General features: G+C 39.4%; 1 protein-coding gene across 3 annotated transcripts in view; it reads left to right on the top strand.

Moving 5' to 3' along the window:
- Window positions 1–18,386, top strand: part of SYT7 (synaptotagmin 7) — a 275,578-nt gene that overhangs the window by 153,523 nt on the left and 103,669 nt on the right. For all 3 annotated transcript variants that reach the window (XM_058155459.1, XM_058155451.1, XM_058155467.1), the window contains exon 2: window positions 1,561–1,664. In XM_058155459.1, coding sequence (XP_058011442.1) covers window positions 1,561–1,664 — 104 coding nt within the window. The remainder of the gene's footprint in view (window positions 1–1,560; window positions 1,665–18,386) is intronic.

Below are 18,386 nucleotides of genomic sequence, written 5' to 3'. Positions count from 1 at the left end.
ATTACCTTGAATTTATTGAATTCTAGCTTCTTCTGTTGATTTATTGCTTGGTCACTCTAAATTTTCCCTAGTTGTTTATACCAGAAAAATAATAATGAAATAAACGTTGAATTATAGTCTGTTAAAGAAAATGTTACACAGTACATGCTTTGTCTGACTACTTATCTGTTGTCTTCTATTTATCTTCCTCTGCTAAATGTGGGCTGAGTCATGATACCTTGTATAACTGTGTACATTTGATGGAATGCATGTTTAAGTGGAGGCCTATGTGTGGAATTAAAGTTGTGCTAAGCTATCAAAAACTTCTGACCCATATATATCTTGTGGAGGTAGCCAAATCATCTACTCACCTTAGCTAGCTCTAAACAACTGGGACCCTTCCATGTGAATTGCAATTAAAGTAGCTCTAGTTTTAATATTGTCATACTTTTCTAGGTCAAGGCCACTATTTTAGAATATGAATTCATTCTCTTGAGCTCTAATTAGAACCTGTGCTATTTAAATTCTAGCTCACACATGGACCACTCACAACCTAGCCGGCTACTTTCTCTGGCCTGTGACTTAGGGATATTTTTCTCTACTACCTACTTTATCAGCAGTGAAAAACAGATTTATCTCTTTACTATTATCTAGAAGAAAAACAACAGCCCTGGATCAGGATTCTTTGCTCCAATGTTTATAAAATATTGGAATAAAAACAGCAAAGTAGCATGAATCCAGGGAGTAAAATTGTGGGTTTAAACCCCATCTCCTTTCCAATAATCATGAGGGATGTAGGAGAGAGAAAATGATATCTGAACACTATTTCTCTGGATAATCCAGATACAAACAGCGGTTAAATACAGATTTCCTCCCAACCAAACATCATCCCCCCCTCCCCCCAATCTTTACTTTTATTTTCCTTTATTTTTAATTAGTGAGAGAGGAGCAGTTCTTAATAGCTGTTGGATCTGTACTTTTTTTTTAAAATGCAATGTTCTTTTGCTGCTATAATTGTTCTATAGAAAGGCGTGCAGCTGGAGTGCCATGAAATCATAAAGCATACTAATGATAATCTATGGTTGGTTCTGGGTGCTGCATTGCAATAAGGCTTGCCCTGTCCATGTTAGGGACATGTGCTGAATCTCTCCGTTATCAGCCAAAGCAGCAGTTTCAATCCCTGGTTTGATCTCCCCAGTCTGAGACCTTGCTTGGCAAAGGAACTGCCAAGTTGTTTTTTCTTCTTACACTCCTTCACCAAGGTGAAATTAGAACAAAGTATTAAAACAATATTGATTGAACCAGATGTTTTTGTTTAGTTTAACAGAAAATATACTAGCCCAATAGAAATCCAAACAAAATACAAAAAGACCTTGAGAAGTAGGGATCTGAGGCACTTGACAAATGCGTAGAGAAGAAATTGTTCATCAGTTCTGCTGGCTAGCAGACCTTCCATTTTGTAAGGATTGCTGAGAGATGTGGACAAAAGCAAGTAAAAAAAACTTTAAAGGACAATGAGGCGATTTGATGAGAAATTATTCTTCAGGATAACGTGGCTAACTTTGGGCTTTCTCTTCTCAGGGACACCTTCCCGTGATGTCGTCCTGGTTTCAGTCATCATCACCATTAGCCTTAGTGTCACCATTGTCCTGTGTGGAATTTGCCAGTGGTGTCAGCGCAAACTGGTAAGTTGTAGTTATACATGATGTGCTACACAAAGGAGGAAGCCCCAGAGAGGTGGGAAAAGAAGCGGTTGTGTTTCCTTGACAAACCATCTGTTTAAAGGCATGGAGGAGAGACCCACAGAAATTATGAAATAAGCTATAAAAGCTATGAGAAGTTCCTTCTGTAGAGTGGGGGGGCGATTAAAGCAGGAGTTTAATTGCAAATACCACTAATAGCAAGATGATGATCACGGAATATAATGCCACCAATTACAATGGGTCTGCATATTTATTTTAATCACACTAATTTAAGATAAATTGGCTCAACAGACTAAAGCAGTCTGTTATTAACACAGCTGCTTGCAATTACTGCAAGTTAAAGTCCCACCAGGCCCAAGGTTGACTCAGCCTTCCATCCTTTATAAGGTAGGTAAAATGAGGACCCGGATTGTTGGGGGCAATAAAAGTTGACTTTGTATATAATATACAAATGGATGAAGACTATTGCTTAACATAATGTAAGCCGCCCTGAGTCTTCAGAGAAGGGCGCGATATAAATTCAAATTAAAAAAAAAAAAAAGATCAAGAGCTTCAGGAAATGAGTCGAAACCAAACACTAGATTGGAAAGAAGGCAGAGGTGGAAAGAGGCAAACAGATGAACATCACAGGGATATCTGTCCTTTAAAGACAGAACAATGTGAGATTAAAAGATCAGAGTCCTTGCAGGACATTGTGCTCTTTCATCTTGCCACCCAAATTAAGGTGCATATTGATTAAGACTATGTTATTTGGGAAAATTTATTTATTTATTTATTTATTTATTTAGATTTTTATACCGCCCTTCTCTCAAAGGACTCAATGAACCAGAATGCACTTAACTTCATATTTTATAGTAAAAATGCAGCAATAATAAATAATTATTTGTTGGGGTTCCCTCTTTTCATGATATGCTAACACCTGCTGCTTAAAATAGTAATCTTATTCAACACAATGGGGATGATGCTGAAAAAAAAGCATGAATTGGGGTTGTGAAAGAAATCAAACCTGGGTACTCTGTCAAAGACCTTGGAGTTCTCATATCAACTGATCTAAGTGCCAAAGCCCACTGATACTACATCGCCAAAAAGGCATTAAGAGTTGTAAACCTAATCTTGCGTAGCTTCTTCTCTGTAAAGATTGCACTACTAACCAGAGCATACAAAACATTTGCTAGACCAATTCTCGATTACAGCTCATCTGTCTGGAACCCACACTGCACTTCGGACATTAATACAATTGAACGCGTCCAGAAATATTTTACAAGAAGAGTTCTCTGCTCCTCTGATCGCAACAAAATACCTTATGCCACCAGACTTAAAATTCTGGATTTAGAAAATTTAGAACTATGCTGCCTTTGGCATGACCTGAGCATAACTCATAAAATAATCTGCTACAATGTCCTTCCTGTTGAAGACTACTTCAGTTTCAACCACAACAATACACGAGCACACAATAGATTCAAACTTAAAGTGAACCGCTCCAATCTTGATTGTAGAAAATATGACTTCAGCAACAGAGTTGTTAATCCCTGGAATGCACTACCTGACTCTGTGGTCTCATCCCAAAATCCCCAAAATTTTAATCTAAGACTGTCTGCTGTTGACCTCACCCCATTCCTAAGAGGTCTGTAAGGGGCGTGCATAAGAGCACCAGCGTGCCTACCATCCCTGTCCTAATGTTCCCTTTGGTTGTATTCATTTTATGTGGTTATTTCATGCTTATACTTATATATATATTGTTGTGTTTGACAAAATAAATAAATAAATAAAAATAAATCTGATGGCGTCGTCCCTTCTGCTAATATAGCTGAAGACAAAGGGAGACGATGCACATGCTAAGCCAAGAATAATGAAAGGAAGTGTCTCTCCTTAACACTTCTTTTATGTCAAATGCAGTGACAGTATCCAAGGCTGAGAGGTGTATATAAGGACATCATGGAGTTTTAAGCTGTTTAATACGTTCCCTTGAAAAATTGTACTCGGTCCAAGGCTATATGACAGGGTGGGGTGGGAGAGGGATAACTCCTTTATTGTAAAAGGGGAATTCAGGGAAAGGGGAAAAAGAAATGAGCTAATTGGAGCTTTTCTGCTCTATAGCCTTAAGCCGCTTAACTCCCATGTGTAAATTGGCTGGATAAAGCTCTCCATTATTTCTGCTTGTTGGAAGCTGGTTGTGAAGCACGATCACATGATTGCGGGACACTGCAACAGTCATAGATCTGTGCCAGTGGCAATTTTGTGACCCCAAGATGCTGCAACAGTCACAGATGCAAGGACTGATCAGGAAGCTGTTGTTTTCTTCAACTGTCATAAATCCAAATGGCCACTAAATGAGGCCATCAGTGAACAAAATCTGTAGTAGAAAGTAGCTGGAAGGTTCCCAACAGTTCATTAGTCAAACAACCTGAGATAAAAGAATAACATTAATCTCACTGTTCTGTGTCAGAAGAAAGATGCCACTGCTAAATAATCAAGTATTTGGTATTTTGTTTAATCCAAATTTGGGAGCTAGACGGAGAAAACTTAATTTAGTCTTGAAGACATCCTCCTGCCCCTTTGTTTGAAAGTGTCCTTTCTAGGCAGTGTCTTATAATGGTGTTTTACATAATCTGTAGACAGTCCACGTCTCTTTTGTCAAAGTTGCTTATCGGTTGACTTCTCTCATTCTCATGCACACCAGTCACAATCTTTTGCACCTCTGTGCATATCATTTTCTTTGCAGCAGATAGCCTCATTATTGCTGTTGTGAATGCTACTTAAAATACATAGGAGTCACAATGCAAGCACAGAAGGAAAATGCAGGCTGCCCCTTCAGGTGCCTGTAAGCTTCATAAAGCCAGATTCTCACAGCAACTCCAGAAATGCTGGCAGATGGCCATTTTCAGTGCAACAGAATGGGAGGCATATTAAATGCATAAGAGATAACTATATTAACAGTAATGGATCTAATTTCCTTTAAATTAAATCTAATATAGTTTTTTTCCCCCTTAACATAACCATTTCTTTCTCCTGATCTAACTGCTTTTGGGAGAAGGCTGCTGTCAAGCTTTTCAAGACCTGGCTCTTGGTCTTAAACAGACTGTACTATATGTTGAATTGATGGTCTGATGCTGAAGGCATGTTTAGTAGCAGATATCATACATCCACTCTATTTAGCGTTAATTATATACAGTATTTTTTTTTCTTGATGCTATCTTTAAATGTAGCATTTGTCAATAGTTAACAGAATTCTCCAACAGAATTCTCTGTTATGGCTTTGTGACCTTTTAAAAAGAAATTCAAAACTCTCTCAATATATTATTTAAGAAAGATGCGTTAGTAGATAATTCCCCCACTTTTATTTGTATTTTATTTGCTATGCTTCATTTTCATTAGAAATTTATTATTATTTTTTTAAGTGTAACCATTTCACTGACCTAAGACACTGTTGAAAGAGTCAAGAAAATTGGAAATGCATGTCTAACCTCATTTATGTTTAATTAAAAAGAAGGACGGGAAAAGAATTATCCCAATATAAGAAGACTGTAAAATCTCTTTCTCTTTTTCATTAAATTTAGAATGAATTGCCTGCTAGGCCATTACTTAATACACCCTTGTCCACAAGTGGGGCACAATTCTCACATTTGTATTGACCTCTGCTCAAGGTGTTCCTGGCTGCATGCAACCTCCATGTAGCCACCCAATGAGGATACTAAGTCTTTTCTTGACTGTTTATTACATCAGTCTTCTCCTGCAAGGTATCCTCCAGTCAGGTTAGGTTGTAACTCCTAGAATTCCATTCTGCGAACTGTTCATGATGGCTAGAAATTATAATGGCAATATTTACAGTTCTTCCAAATACTGTAAAGCTTTCTGACAGCTGGCAAATCTTTAAATCCCAGGATAAAAACTATCAGTACAAGCAAGGGTGTGCTGCTATTTCATTAACAAAGGGCTCTCCAGTCATAGATGAGGAAAGAGATGGAAGTTGTTATACAATAGTCCAGAAAAACAAAGACATGTTTTTCCTCACTTTTTCTTTTTTGGTATTCTTCAAGGACCAAGGCAAAGAAGTGTGATTAGGTGACAATGCAGGCAGTCCACTCAGCACTTTCTGAACTACTGCTCCTACCAGACATCTCTTAACATAGGTTTGAACTACCACCCTTGTGGTATCTGCATTCCTTCCTTTATCCTTGCAAATATGACCAGACTGCCGTGAGCAGATGCTCCTGTAATATTTCTCTTCACATTGTCTCAGCATTTAGATCAGGGGTGTCAAACTCAAGGCCTGCAAACCAGATCCGGCCCATAGGGTGCTTAGATCTGCCCCACAGGCCCGCCCTGGAAACAGCAAAGAACTGGCCCATGTTCCATTTTCATTGGCAGAGGGCTGCAGGACATTGAGCTGGTCACACCCACCTTGGCCACACTTACTCGGCCCCCCGAGGTCAAACACAACCCTGATGTGGCCCTCAATGAAATTGAGTTTGATACCCCTGATTTAGATGGTTCTACTGTAATATTTTAAAACAAAACATAAATTGTTCTGACACCCACATGCCCTTCACTGATTTAACAGTGGACTCCCTCAGACTCCCTCCACTATGTTCTTGAACAAAGACAAAGGGGGGAAAGGCATAAGAGATTCAAATAATGAGAAGAGCAAGAATTTATATATTTTCAGAGATCTGTATTTGCAAATAACTTTGCAGATGCTGACGTTTCGGAGATTCACATTTAGTGTTACAGATGAAGATTGGAAAAGTAAAACCATAGCAATTCAGATGCAGTGTTGTCAGTGGTGGGATTGAGCCAGTTTGCACCTATTCGGGGGAACTGGTTGTTAACTTTCTAAGCAGTTTGGAGAACTAGTTGTTGGAAGAAATTTTATTTTGTTTTTCCCCCACTTTACAGGGCTAATCCTGTAAGGAAGGCAGGAAGGAGACATTCTGGTGTTGTTTCTAGCCTAATCTTTATTGCCCTGCTTACAGAAACTGTCTCTCTTAGAAACCCTTAGTACATGGTAACAGCTAAGGCAAAGTGCCCATCAACATGAGTGATGTTGAGTTGGCCATGTCCACAGGGTCACATGACCACCGAGCCACGCCTACCCAGCTGGTCATTAGGGCAGAGAACTGGTTGTTAAATTATTTGAATCCCACCACTGAGTGTTGTGCAATTGTTCAATAGCAATCTGAATGTTTCTGCAATTTCAAAATCTTCGCCTAACTCCCATACTTGCAATTTAAGTAAATAGAATAGAATAGAATTTAGAATAGAATAGAATTTTATTGGCCAAGTGTGATTGGACACACAAGGAATTTGTCTTGGTGCATATGCTCTCAGTGTACATAAAAGAAAAGATACATTCATCAAGGTACAACATTTACAACACAATTGATGATCAATATATCAATATAAATCATAAGGATTGCCAGCAACAAGTTATAGTCATACAGTCATAAGTGGAAAGAGATTGGTGATGGGAACTATGAAACGATTAATAGTAGTGCAGATTCAGTAAATGGTCTGACAGTGTTGAGGGAATTATTTGTTCAGCAGAGTGATGGCCTTCGGGGAAAAACTGTTCTTGTGTCTAGTTGTTCTGGTGTGCAGTGCTCTATAGCGTCGTTTTGAGGGTAGGAGTTGAAACAGTTTATGTCCAGGATGCGAGGGATCTGCAAATATTTTCACGGCCCTCTTCTTGATTCGTGCAGTATACAGGTCCTCAATGGAAGGCAAGTTGGTAGCAATTATTTTTTCTGCAGTTCTAATTATCCTCTGAAGTCTGTGTTTTTCTTGTTGGGTTGCAGAACCAAACCAGACAGTTATAGAGGTGCAAATGACAGACTCAATAATTCCTCTGTAGAATTGGATCAGCAGTTTGATGGGCAGTTTGAGCTTACTGAGTTGGCGCAGAAAGAACATTCTTTGTTGTCCTTTTTTAATGATGTTTTTGATGTTAGCTGTCCATTTGAGATCTTGCGATATGATAGAACCCAGAAATTTGAAGGTTTCTACTGTTGATACTGTGTTGTCAAGTATTGTGAGAGGTGGAAGTATGGAAGGGTTTTTCCTAAAGTCTACCACCATTTCTACGGTTTTGAGTGTGTTCAGTTCCAGATTGTTTTGGTTGCACCACAAGGCTAGTCGTTCGACCTCTCGTCTATATGCGGATTCGTCATTGTCTCGAATGAGACCAATCACTGTTGTGTCATCTGCGAACTTCAGTAGCTTAACTGATGGATCATTGGAGATGCAGTCATTGGTATACAGAGAGAAGAGAAGTGGGGAGAGCACACAGCCTTGGGGGGCCCCAAGCTTTGATTAAAGCTTTGATTAGATACCGTGATCCAATACACACATAGATTTGCTCAGTATGCTACCTCACAGAGCAGCAGAGGGGTAATGCCTCTCAGCACCTTATGTCTTATAACACAATAAAAGCTACAAAAATATTTAGCATAAATTTTATGACTTTACTTCATTAGATTTTTGAAGTATTACACCAGGTCAAGACCGCCACATACACATGGCAATGGGAAATAGAATTCAAGAAGCATAGTTAAAAGTTAAACCTATGTAGCATTATTGAGCTCCATCTTTAAGCAGTGTTGATGACAACAAAAATATCCTATTTCTCGGAAGACATAAGAAAGAGCCAAGTGTTCATATTTAACCAATTTATTCAATTCAGAGTAGACAATACCCAACCCTCAACTGACTCTCCATTTTATAATAGCTCAGATTTTTATAATTATCTATTTTTTAATAGATTTTTTAGAGAAATATCTGTGCAACTTGGGTTATGTTGTGGTAACTGCATCTTGGGTGCTCATCATCTTGACTACAATATCTACTCATTAGAATGTTCTACTTCAATATGTTTTCTTAACTGTCTTTTTCAAAGTTAGCCGTTAGTTATATTTTATTCAACTGAATAAGCTTTGAAAAATGCATAAGATTTTCCAAGGCTCCAGGCAATCAAGGCATCTGACCAAGATCCCAACTGTGTAGAGGAGCCAGATGGTATTTGGTTTCCAGCATTTGTAATGGCTTTAAATGGGTGTGTATTGTTAGCTCTAAATTTTATGTTCAGAAAAAAATAATGTTTAGAAATAGATGATTTAATTTTTGCCGAGGTGTTTCTCTTGCTATTTGTGGCACTTAATAAATGAGTAGGTTTACCACGCAATACTGAAATTGGTGAAGGTATTTATCTACCCATCATTTATCAGTTTCTTCCTGACCAGCTCAAGGTTGACTCAGCTTACCATCCTTCCAAGGTTGATAAAATGAGGATCCAGATTGTTGGGAGCAATATGCTAACATTGTCTATTGCCCAGAGAGTGCTGTAAAGCAGAGTTCCCCAACCTTTCCACCTTTGCAGACTGGAAGGGGAGGAGAGGTGATGGTTTTGTGTTAGTGACAGGCACAAGCATGTGCACAGATCCATTTGTGCGAGCGGCAGTTGCCTACCTCTTGTGCACACATGCTTCCTGCTGCTCACACAATAGGGGATGTATGTGCACATGTGCTCACCCACCACTTCCACAGGCTGGTTCCAATTGGCTGAAGACCCAGTAATCGGTCACAGCCCGGAGGTTGGGGACCTCTCCTGTAAAGCACTATAAAGTAGTCTACTTAAGTGCTAGTGCTATTCTTTCTCTGGAAAAATATATGTCCTCTATGCGGGATGAAATATTCCAACAAAATGAAGGTTCTAGGCTAAATTAGATAGGATACAATATATGTGTTTAGGCCTATATGTGTGCAGTCATGTAGAAGACTGAGAATGGAAGACGAAAAACAGCACCTAAGATTGAGATGGTAAGTCTTCCTCCAACCTGCAAATTAAAACGAAACAGGGAACCTATGTCCAGATGACTAATCCCATCTTCTCCCAGCATTCAAACCCATGGAAAACCACTGTTTTGCTATCTCCTCACAAGGAGCAGCCATCTAGAATCCATGTGGCTGATCCTCCCATCCTCTTATTTTTATTAATAAATTTATATGCCATCAAGTGATTCAAGTTGCTTACAAGTTAAAAACCACAATATAAAACATTCAAACAAATATTTCCATTAAAATTAATGATAACTAAGGAAGGAGAAATATATAGCAGGGTAGAGGTAAAATCTTTTCTTAATCTATTCATTGCCTACAGTATGGAATGCTCCCATAGGGACCCCAGGTCAATTAGCAGAGCTGGGTTTTAAGGCTCTTCCAAAAGGGCAGAAGAGTGGAGATGGATCTCACCTTCAGGAGCACAATGTTTTAGAGCAGGGGTGTCAACTCAAGGCCCAGGAGCCAGAGCCGGCTTGCGGGGTGCTTAGATATGGCCCACGGGACCGCCCTAGAAACAGCAAAGGACTGGCCCGCTGTGCATCTGCCAGAAAAAACGGTGCTCGGGAGGGTTGCGTGTGGCCCTCCCAGGCTCCGTTTTCAGCCATGAAGGCCTCTTGCCTCTACCAGCAAAAACGGGGCAGCAGAAGGCCGTCGCAGCTGAAAACAGAGCTCGGGAGCCCGTTTTCGCTTGCAAAATGCTCGGGCCACCACAGACGCCCCTGACACGAGTGATGTCAAGCTGGCCACTCCCACCCCAGCCCTCCAAGGTCAAACACAACCCTGATGCGGCCCTCAATAAAATTAAGTTTGACACCCCTGTTCTAGAGGGTGAGAGCCATGCAGAAAAAGCTCTTCTCCTGGATCCCACCACCCAGAATTCCTTGACTGATGGGGTTGGCAGTATGCCCCTTCTGGCAGCGTGGGTGGGCAGGCAAATCCCATTTGGGTAAAATGATTCCTCAGGTATGTGGAGAAGTTCTAAAGAAGTGGTCTACATACTGGCTCCATATTTTTTTTACATGGTTGTTGGTTTCATTTTCACAGAGCCATTTTCAGTTTGCCATACCTCTGCTGGAAGCCTCAGAAAAATACTTATTTCCATAAAAAGAGAGATGGGAAGGTTGGGGCTAGTTTGACATAATGAATCAAAAACTCATCATTCACTTCTCCTGTTGGTATGGTCACAATTGTAATGTTATCAGCAATATTGATTCCCTTTACAGAAGGTATTTCACGCGAATGATACTGCACTGTGCATTAATGTAATCTAATACCACAAAATATGGCTGATGTGAAATATGGGTTAAAAAAATCTGAGATAAATCAGGTCAGCAATTTCAATGTTTAATCATGACCATTTTAATATTTATATGAAATGATAGAGAGCAGTTGGACTAAGTGCAACATATTTTTTAGAAGTCTTGCATTTTCTCTTGAGGAGAAGGAGAAAGAAATAATGTTGGCTAAAATTAACTCAGATGCAGTTTTGCCAAAGCTTTTTGTGTCATAAAAATTGTATAAATGGGAAGAATTTCAACAGATGCAGCATCTTCTATGGTAGGGAAACAAATTTCAGCATTTTCAAGCAAGTTCTTACAAAATTCTGTCTTCTGGAAAGTATCATTCATCTAGAATGAAGATGAAAGGATATGGCCTTAAGCATCCTTATTGGTAAGCAAAAAAATATTTCATTCAGAAGGACCTAGTTCTGTTTAGATATGACCAGGATTAAATGGCAGCTGAGGTGGACCAGAAGTAATACTCTCCTGATTTCTAGCCTAATGCTTTAATCACTAACATACCCCTTGACTTATAACTATTTGCTTAACAATGGTGCAAATTAGCAACAGCCTTGAAAAGGTGCTTTCCACTTTGTAAAGCACTTCTGACCTTTGCTAAGTATTGCATTGCCTCCCTCCCCAATAATCATGTGATTGCAATCTGGATGCCTGGTAACCTGTTCACACATACAATCTGTTGTCAAGCATCCCACAATCATGTGTTCATTGTTTGCAATCTTCTCTGCCAATTTCTCCAAAAAGTCAGTGGGGAAGTGGGCAGGGAAGGTTGCAAGCTGCTGCTGCTGCTGCCTGCTGGGCGGACTGCCTCTTGTCTCTAGCTGGATGAAAGAGCTGCCTGCTGAAGAATAGAATAGAGTAGAGTAGAGTAGAGTAGAGTAGAGTAGAGTAGAGTAGAATAGAATAGAATAGAATAGAATAGAATAGAATAGAATAGAATAGAATAGAATTTTTATTGGCCAAGTGTGATTGGACACACAAGGAATTTGTCTTGGTGCATATGCTCTCAGTGTACATAAAAGAAAAGATACCTTCATCAAGGTATAACACTTACAACACTTAATGATAGTCATAGGGTACAAATTTAACACTTAATGATACAACACTTAATTAGTCATAGGCTACAAATAAGCAATCAGAAAACAATATCAGTATAAATCGTAAGAATACAGGCAACAAAGTTACAGTCATAAGTGGAAGGAGATGGGTGATGGGAACGATGAGTAGATTAATAGTAGTGCAGATTTAGTAAATAGTTTGACAGTGTTGAGGGAATTGTTTGTTCAGCAGGGTGATGGCATTCGGGGAAAAACTGTTCTTGTGTCTAGTTGTTCTGGTGTGTAGATCTCTATAGCGTCATTTTGAGGGTAGGAGTTAAAACAGTTTATGTCCAGGATATGAGGGGTCTGTAAATATTTTCACAGCCCTCTTTTTGACTCGTGCAGTATACAAGTCCTCAATGAAAGGCAGGTTGGTAGCAATTGTTTTTTCTGCAGTTCTAATTATCCTCTGAAGTCTGTGTCTGTCTTGTTGGGTTGCAGAACCGAACCAGATAGTTATAGAGGTGCAGATGACAGACTCAATAATTCCTCTGTAGAACTGGATCAGCAACTCCTTGGGCAGTTTGAGCTTTCTGAGTTGGCGCAGAAAGAACATTCTTTGTTGTGCTTTTTTGATGATGTTTATGATGTTAGCTGTCCATTTTAGATCTTGCGATATGGTAGAACCTAGAAATTAGAAAGTTTCTACTGTTGATACTGTGTTGTCTAGTATTGTGAGAGGTGAAAGTATGGAGGGGTTTCTCCTAAAGTTTACCACCATTTCTAGAGTTTTGAGTGTGTTCAATTCCAGATTGTTTCGGTCACACCACAAGGCTAGTCGTTCGACCTCTCATCTATATGCGGATTCGTCATTGTCTCAAATGAGACCAATCACTGTTGTGTCATCTGTGAACTTCAGTAGTTTGACAGATGGATCATTGGAGATGCAGTCATTGGTATACAGAGATAAGAGAACTGGGGAGAACACACAGCCTTGGGGGCCTCCTGTGCTAATTGTACAGGTATCTGATGTGATTCTGCTTAGCTTCACCTGCTGCTTCCTTTTGTTAGGAAGCTTGTGATCCACTTGCAAGTCTGTTCAGGTATCTGTAGCTGATTTAGCTTAGTTAGAAGAGTGTCTGGAATGATGGTATTAAATGCTGTATTTGCTCGGTATGCAAATTGCAAGGGGTCAAACAGCAGATCAGTGATGGTTTTTAAGTAGGAAAGCACTAGCCTTTCAAAGATTTTCATGACTACAGATGTTAGAGCAATTGATCTGTAGTCATTCAGTTTCTTGATGGTGGGCTTCTTCGGCACTGGGATGATACTAGAGCATTTGAAGCAAGAAGAAACATAGCACATCTCTAGTGATTTATTGAAGACACGGGTGAAGATGCGGGCCACTTGGTCAGCACAGACTTTTAAGCAAGAAGGAGTTATCTTGTCTGTGCCTAGAGCTTTTCCTGGAATTTGGCAATCCAAGCAGGTACCAAAGTTGAAATCCTTCAACAGGCAGTTCTTTCAGCCACCTCACAGAGACAAAAAGGAGCTGAAATCTGAGCAGGCTTTTCAGCTCCTGAACGGAGAGACAGCATGGTAAGGTAAAGAGTGCAGGGAACCTCAGGGCAATGGAAAGTCCAGCACAGGCTGCATGCAAGTATCTTTCCACTCAGGAGCTGAAAACTCTGCTTATGTTTTGGCAGGGAGAATTTGTAGCTACTGAACAGAGAGTGACGCTGGACCTCCCAGTATTTCCTTCCCCCTGAGCCAACCCACACTTATCTGGGACTCCATCCATTTAATGACCTGCAAGATCATTTAATAACTGCAACCAGGCATACCATATTATAGTTGTTGAGCAAAGCAGTCACATGACACTTACCATATTTTTCGGACTATAAGATGCACCTAAATTTACAGGAGGAAAACAAGAAAAAAATAGTTTTTGGCCTCGCACGTTGGATTGTTGCCCTTCCAGCCCCCCAGAAGCACTCTGCAGTGCTCCGCACAGCCCATTTTCACCAAACTGCAGAGCACTGCAGAGTCCTTCTGGGAGCCTGGAAGGGTGAAAATGTGACGCATGAAGGGCTTGGGAGCCCAAAAATGAATCCGTTTTTGGTGGATATGGGCCTGTTTTTGATGAAGAATGAAGAGCGGAGAACTGCAGAGTACTTCTGGGGGCCGGGGAGGGCGAAAACGTGATGCGCAGAGAGTTCAGGAGGCCAAAAACATTTGTATTCGGTCTATAAGACGCACCTAAATTTTCACCCACTTTTTTGGGGGGGGGGGGGAAGGTGCGTCTTATACTCCAAAAAATACAATAATGATTGCTTCACTCAACATCCAAGATTCCAGTCCCAATTTTAGTCATTAGTCGAGGATTACCTGTACATCAAACTGGCTTTCAAAGAAAGCTATTGTATACTTAAAAAGAAATCCATGTAATGTCTCTGCTGTATTTCTGTTGTTGCTTTCTCATATAGCCTGTAATCCCCATGTATCTGGTGTGGGCTCAAAGGCTACTGAAAGGTGAAAATAAAAGTTGCAGGCTGAAGGCAAAATGAAAAAAAAAAGCACTGTGAAAAAAAGAGACAACCAAAAAGCTTAAAATATTTTGAAAGCTGTAGCGTTTCCATTATCTACTTTCATAAATCACCTTGTATTTTTGTGGAGGAAATGCCTTATATTGTTAAATTTTTATTTTAATGTTTTTATTTTATTGAACATTGTATGCTGTGGGCAAAGCAAGAAAGCTAGATGGCAATATATATCAGATAGATAGATAGATAGATAGATAGATAGATAGATAGATAGATAGATAGATAGATAGATAGATAGATAGATAGATAGATAGAATTTGTTTTCTGAGGTTTTCGCGGGTGTTTGTATGTAGGTCTTTGGTTATTCAGGTTTTCTCCTGTGTAAAATTGGAAGTGTCTTGGCGACGTTTCGACGATGACGAATGAGACTTCGTCGAAACGTCGCCAAGACACTTCCAATTTTACGCGGGAGAAAACCCAAATAACCAAAGACCTACATAGATAGATATGCATACACATACATAACAGAAGTTAGTTTGCTGTGGTAGTTAATTCATAAAGCTGGAAATCAGGAGACTGAGTTCTAGTCTTGTCTTAGGCATAAAGCCAGCTAAGTGACTTTGGGCCAATTATTCTCTCACAACCCCAGGAAGGAAGAGGCAAGGGCAAATCACTTCTGAAAAGCTTTGTCAAGAAAAATTCAAGGACTCATCCAGACAATAGCCAGGAGTCAGCATTGACTTGAAGGCATAAAAAAAAAATACATGTGCAGATAAAAATATACGGATACAAGCATTTTTGCAATCTTTTATGATGCACGCAAACCATGTTTCAGAGAAGTCAAAAGGCATTTATTAAGGAATCATCCTGCTGTATTCGTAACATTTTATAGGGGATCAAGATAATGTGGTCTTCTTTTTTTTTTTTAATCCATCTTTCCCACTGCTTCCATCATTTTTATAGCCAGGCAAAATAATAATTGTACAAATCGTAGGAATTTGCCATTTGGAAGTGCCTAGCAACATGAAATAAGCAACAAATACAATTAAAAAATAAGTCATTCAAATATTGAACAAATGGCAGGATGTATCAAATACATTCCTCCCTTGAGATGCATCTGATCTAGGGACATGATTTTGCATCCTACTGTCTCTATTTCTGTAAAGGAAAAATAATAAATGAGTCAAAGGTGTTTCAGGAATAAAGATTAAGAATAGAAGTCCAGGGTGGGTGGTGAGTCTTGCATCCTCATTCTTTGGCATTTTGATGTGGAAAAAAAGAGGGAAGGGTAGAGTTGTGTTAATGAAGTAATAAAAGAATTGCTTGCAAAATCCAGGCTTTGTGATGGAGAATATAATCCTTGCCTTCTGGCAGAGTGAAAGTTTGTTAATGGGGAACAGGGTCTGTGATTTAATGAAGATGTAACAACCAATGAATAACTCTTGCTGAATGAGTTATTTTCATTGTTGGTTTATATAGCTTGTTAGAAGATATGTTACTTGAATGTTCTGGTGGAAATGTTTATGGGTAAAAATAATCTACATGCAAGTAAAAATCTGCCTGGCTGGGATGAAGGGAACATTTATTATTGTGTTACTATTAATAAATTGTGTCATTCTCTCTCTTGTACTATAAAATATTGTAATAGAATATTACTTTTACACTTTTTTAAATGCTTTTAAGTAATTCAATTTGGGCCAGTTACTCTCTTTCAACTCAACCTACTTCACAAGGTTGTTGCTGTGAGAAAAATAGGAGGAGGAAGGCGTATTAGGTATATTTGCCACCTTGAGTTATTAATAAAAATAATAAAGGTGGGATAATAAATAAAATATTTAAAATACATTACATTCATTTTTTTCTAATGTACTGTGTTGATCATGACAGTCCCCAAAACTAAACGTATGTGGCCTTCCTTTCATTCCAGCCATTTCATTCTCTTCTTAGGAATTTATGCACAGACACTGGACATTCCCAGATCCTTCCTCTAGCAAGACTATTCAAGGGCTAAAAATAGGCTGCAGCTTTTTTTCTCCCTTTTAAAAAAAGTAAGAGCTGAAAAAGCCCAGTGCTGCTTCCTGTACCTGCCCTGTCCATGCTATCCAAGCCAAACTGGCTCATTTTTCCTTGAATTTAACCCTCATACAGCTGATCTGGGGAATTCAGAACTGGGTCAGCTACTTCACATATGGCTTTATTTCTTTCCTTTTATCAATATCAAAATGCACAAATGAAGATAAAGGTGGGGTTTTTTTTTCAAGTTTTCTTTTCCTCAGCAGGGGAGCAAGGTGTAATGCAGTAGAAAGAATAAAGCTGATAGATACTTTAAAGCAGACTCTCTATCCCAGGGCAGACATTAGCAGCATCCCAGCTGCCTTGCTCATCCCTTTACATGCTGAGTTGTATAGAAGTCATATTTGCCCTGACTCTGACTTACTATCAGGATTGCAACCAGCTTCTATCCGGACATCGTCTCATTGCTTCCTAAGGAGAATCAAGGGCAACTTCCTGGTTCAATCTGCTTGTTTGGCCCACGACGTAAGAGAGAGCTTGCTTGTCTATGTAATACAATCATGCATTAAGCAATGATATTGCAGCATTAATAAGTAAAGATCCTCACTTGGCAGCCAAATTAATAAAAGCAACTGACAGTGAGTGAGCAAGATGAATTAAAGGTCTCACAGATGAGAAAAGAAATGGAGAGAGCATTATCTAGTTCAGTTCCATTCCAATGAATGAAAATGGCACCAAACCCCAAATAAATTGTTTAAAACGCTTTCACACCAATAGAAATGTCATGCTTTTGCTTTGACCAGCTGGAAAAGATAACAGTGAGAGGCTAAGGAAAACCAGACACTTGTTGGTTAAAAATGACAGGTAAAAAAGTTTTGAGGTAGCCATCTTCCCCAGTATTGCCTGAGCCGTGGTGGCTCAGGCTGTAAGAAGCCTGTTATTAAAACCAGCTGCCTGCAATTACTGCAGTTCTAGTCCCACCAGGTCCAAGGTTGACTCAGCCTTCCATCCTTTATAAGGTAGGTAAAATGAGGACCCAGATTGTTGGGGGGGCAATAAGTTGACTTTGTAAATATACAAATAGAATGAGACTATTGCCTTACACACTGTAAGCCGCCCTGAGTCTTCGGAGAAGGGCGGGATATAAATGTAAACAAAAAAAAAAGTATTGATTTGTATGGCTTCATTTCTGGTATTGGCAAATCACCCATAGTTCTTTTGCTGTCTCGCATTGGTTTCCTGGCATGTTTGTTAAGGGTGTACAAGAATTTTTTTTTTTTAAATATTAATTGCCTTTCAGTTCGGGATGTCCAATCTTGGCAACTTTAAGACTTCATGCTGGCTGAGGAATTCTGGGAATTGAAGTCCACAAGTCTTAAAGTTGCCAAGGTTTGACAATCCTGTTTTAGGACTACCTTTTCCCAGAGAGCTTAAAGCATTGTATATGGTTCTTTCCATTTCAGCTTCCTCTCACTACCCATGTGATTCTTTCAAGCTCTATTGAGAGATATTAAGAGATCCAAGGTCTCTGAGAGAATTTCAGTGCTGAGTAGGAGTTGGAACATGGGTCTCCCTCAGCTTATGCTGGAATTGTAATCAGTTAGGCAAGTGGGGTTCTACTGTGATAGAAGATATAGATAGCAGAGATAGGTGGCCAGATGGTGAATTTTATCTGGTACAGACAAGGAGACATCATGCAATCATCCACTTGTCTTCTGGACAGCTGCTCCTCATGAAAAAACTGCATCAACTGAGGGTTTTGCAGTCAATTTGTGAGTTGAGCAGCTAGAGACCAAGGAATTTCATTCAAGCTTGTAGCCTGAATGCAGCCTATATGGACACAATGTTTGCAAAAGCCTCACTTTTTTAGCCACTATTGGATGTAATCAATTTATACTTAAAGACAGATTTTTCTGAGTGGTAGGATAAAATAAATCGACTTGGTGAGTCAACATTCTTTCTGGATTAAAGAAGGAA

The sequence above is a fragment of the Ahaetulla prasina genome, chromosome 1 (assembly GCF_028640845.1).
Source record: "Ahaetulla prasina isolate Xishuangbanna chromosome 1, ASM2864084v1, whole genome shotgun sequence".
Taxonomy (NCBI): Eukaryota; Metazoa; Chordata; class Lepidosauria; order Squamata; family Colubridae; genus Ahaetulla; species Ahaetulla prasina.
The sequence above is the reverse complement of the archived record's forward strand: the minus strand, read 5'-3'. Positions and strand labels throughout refer to the sequence as shown.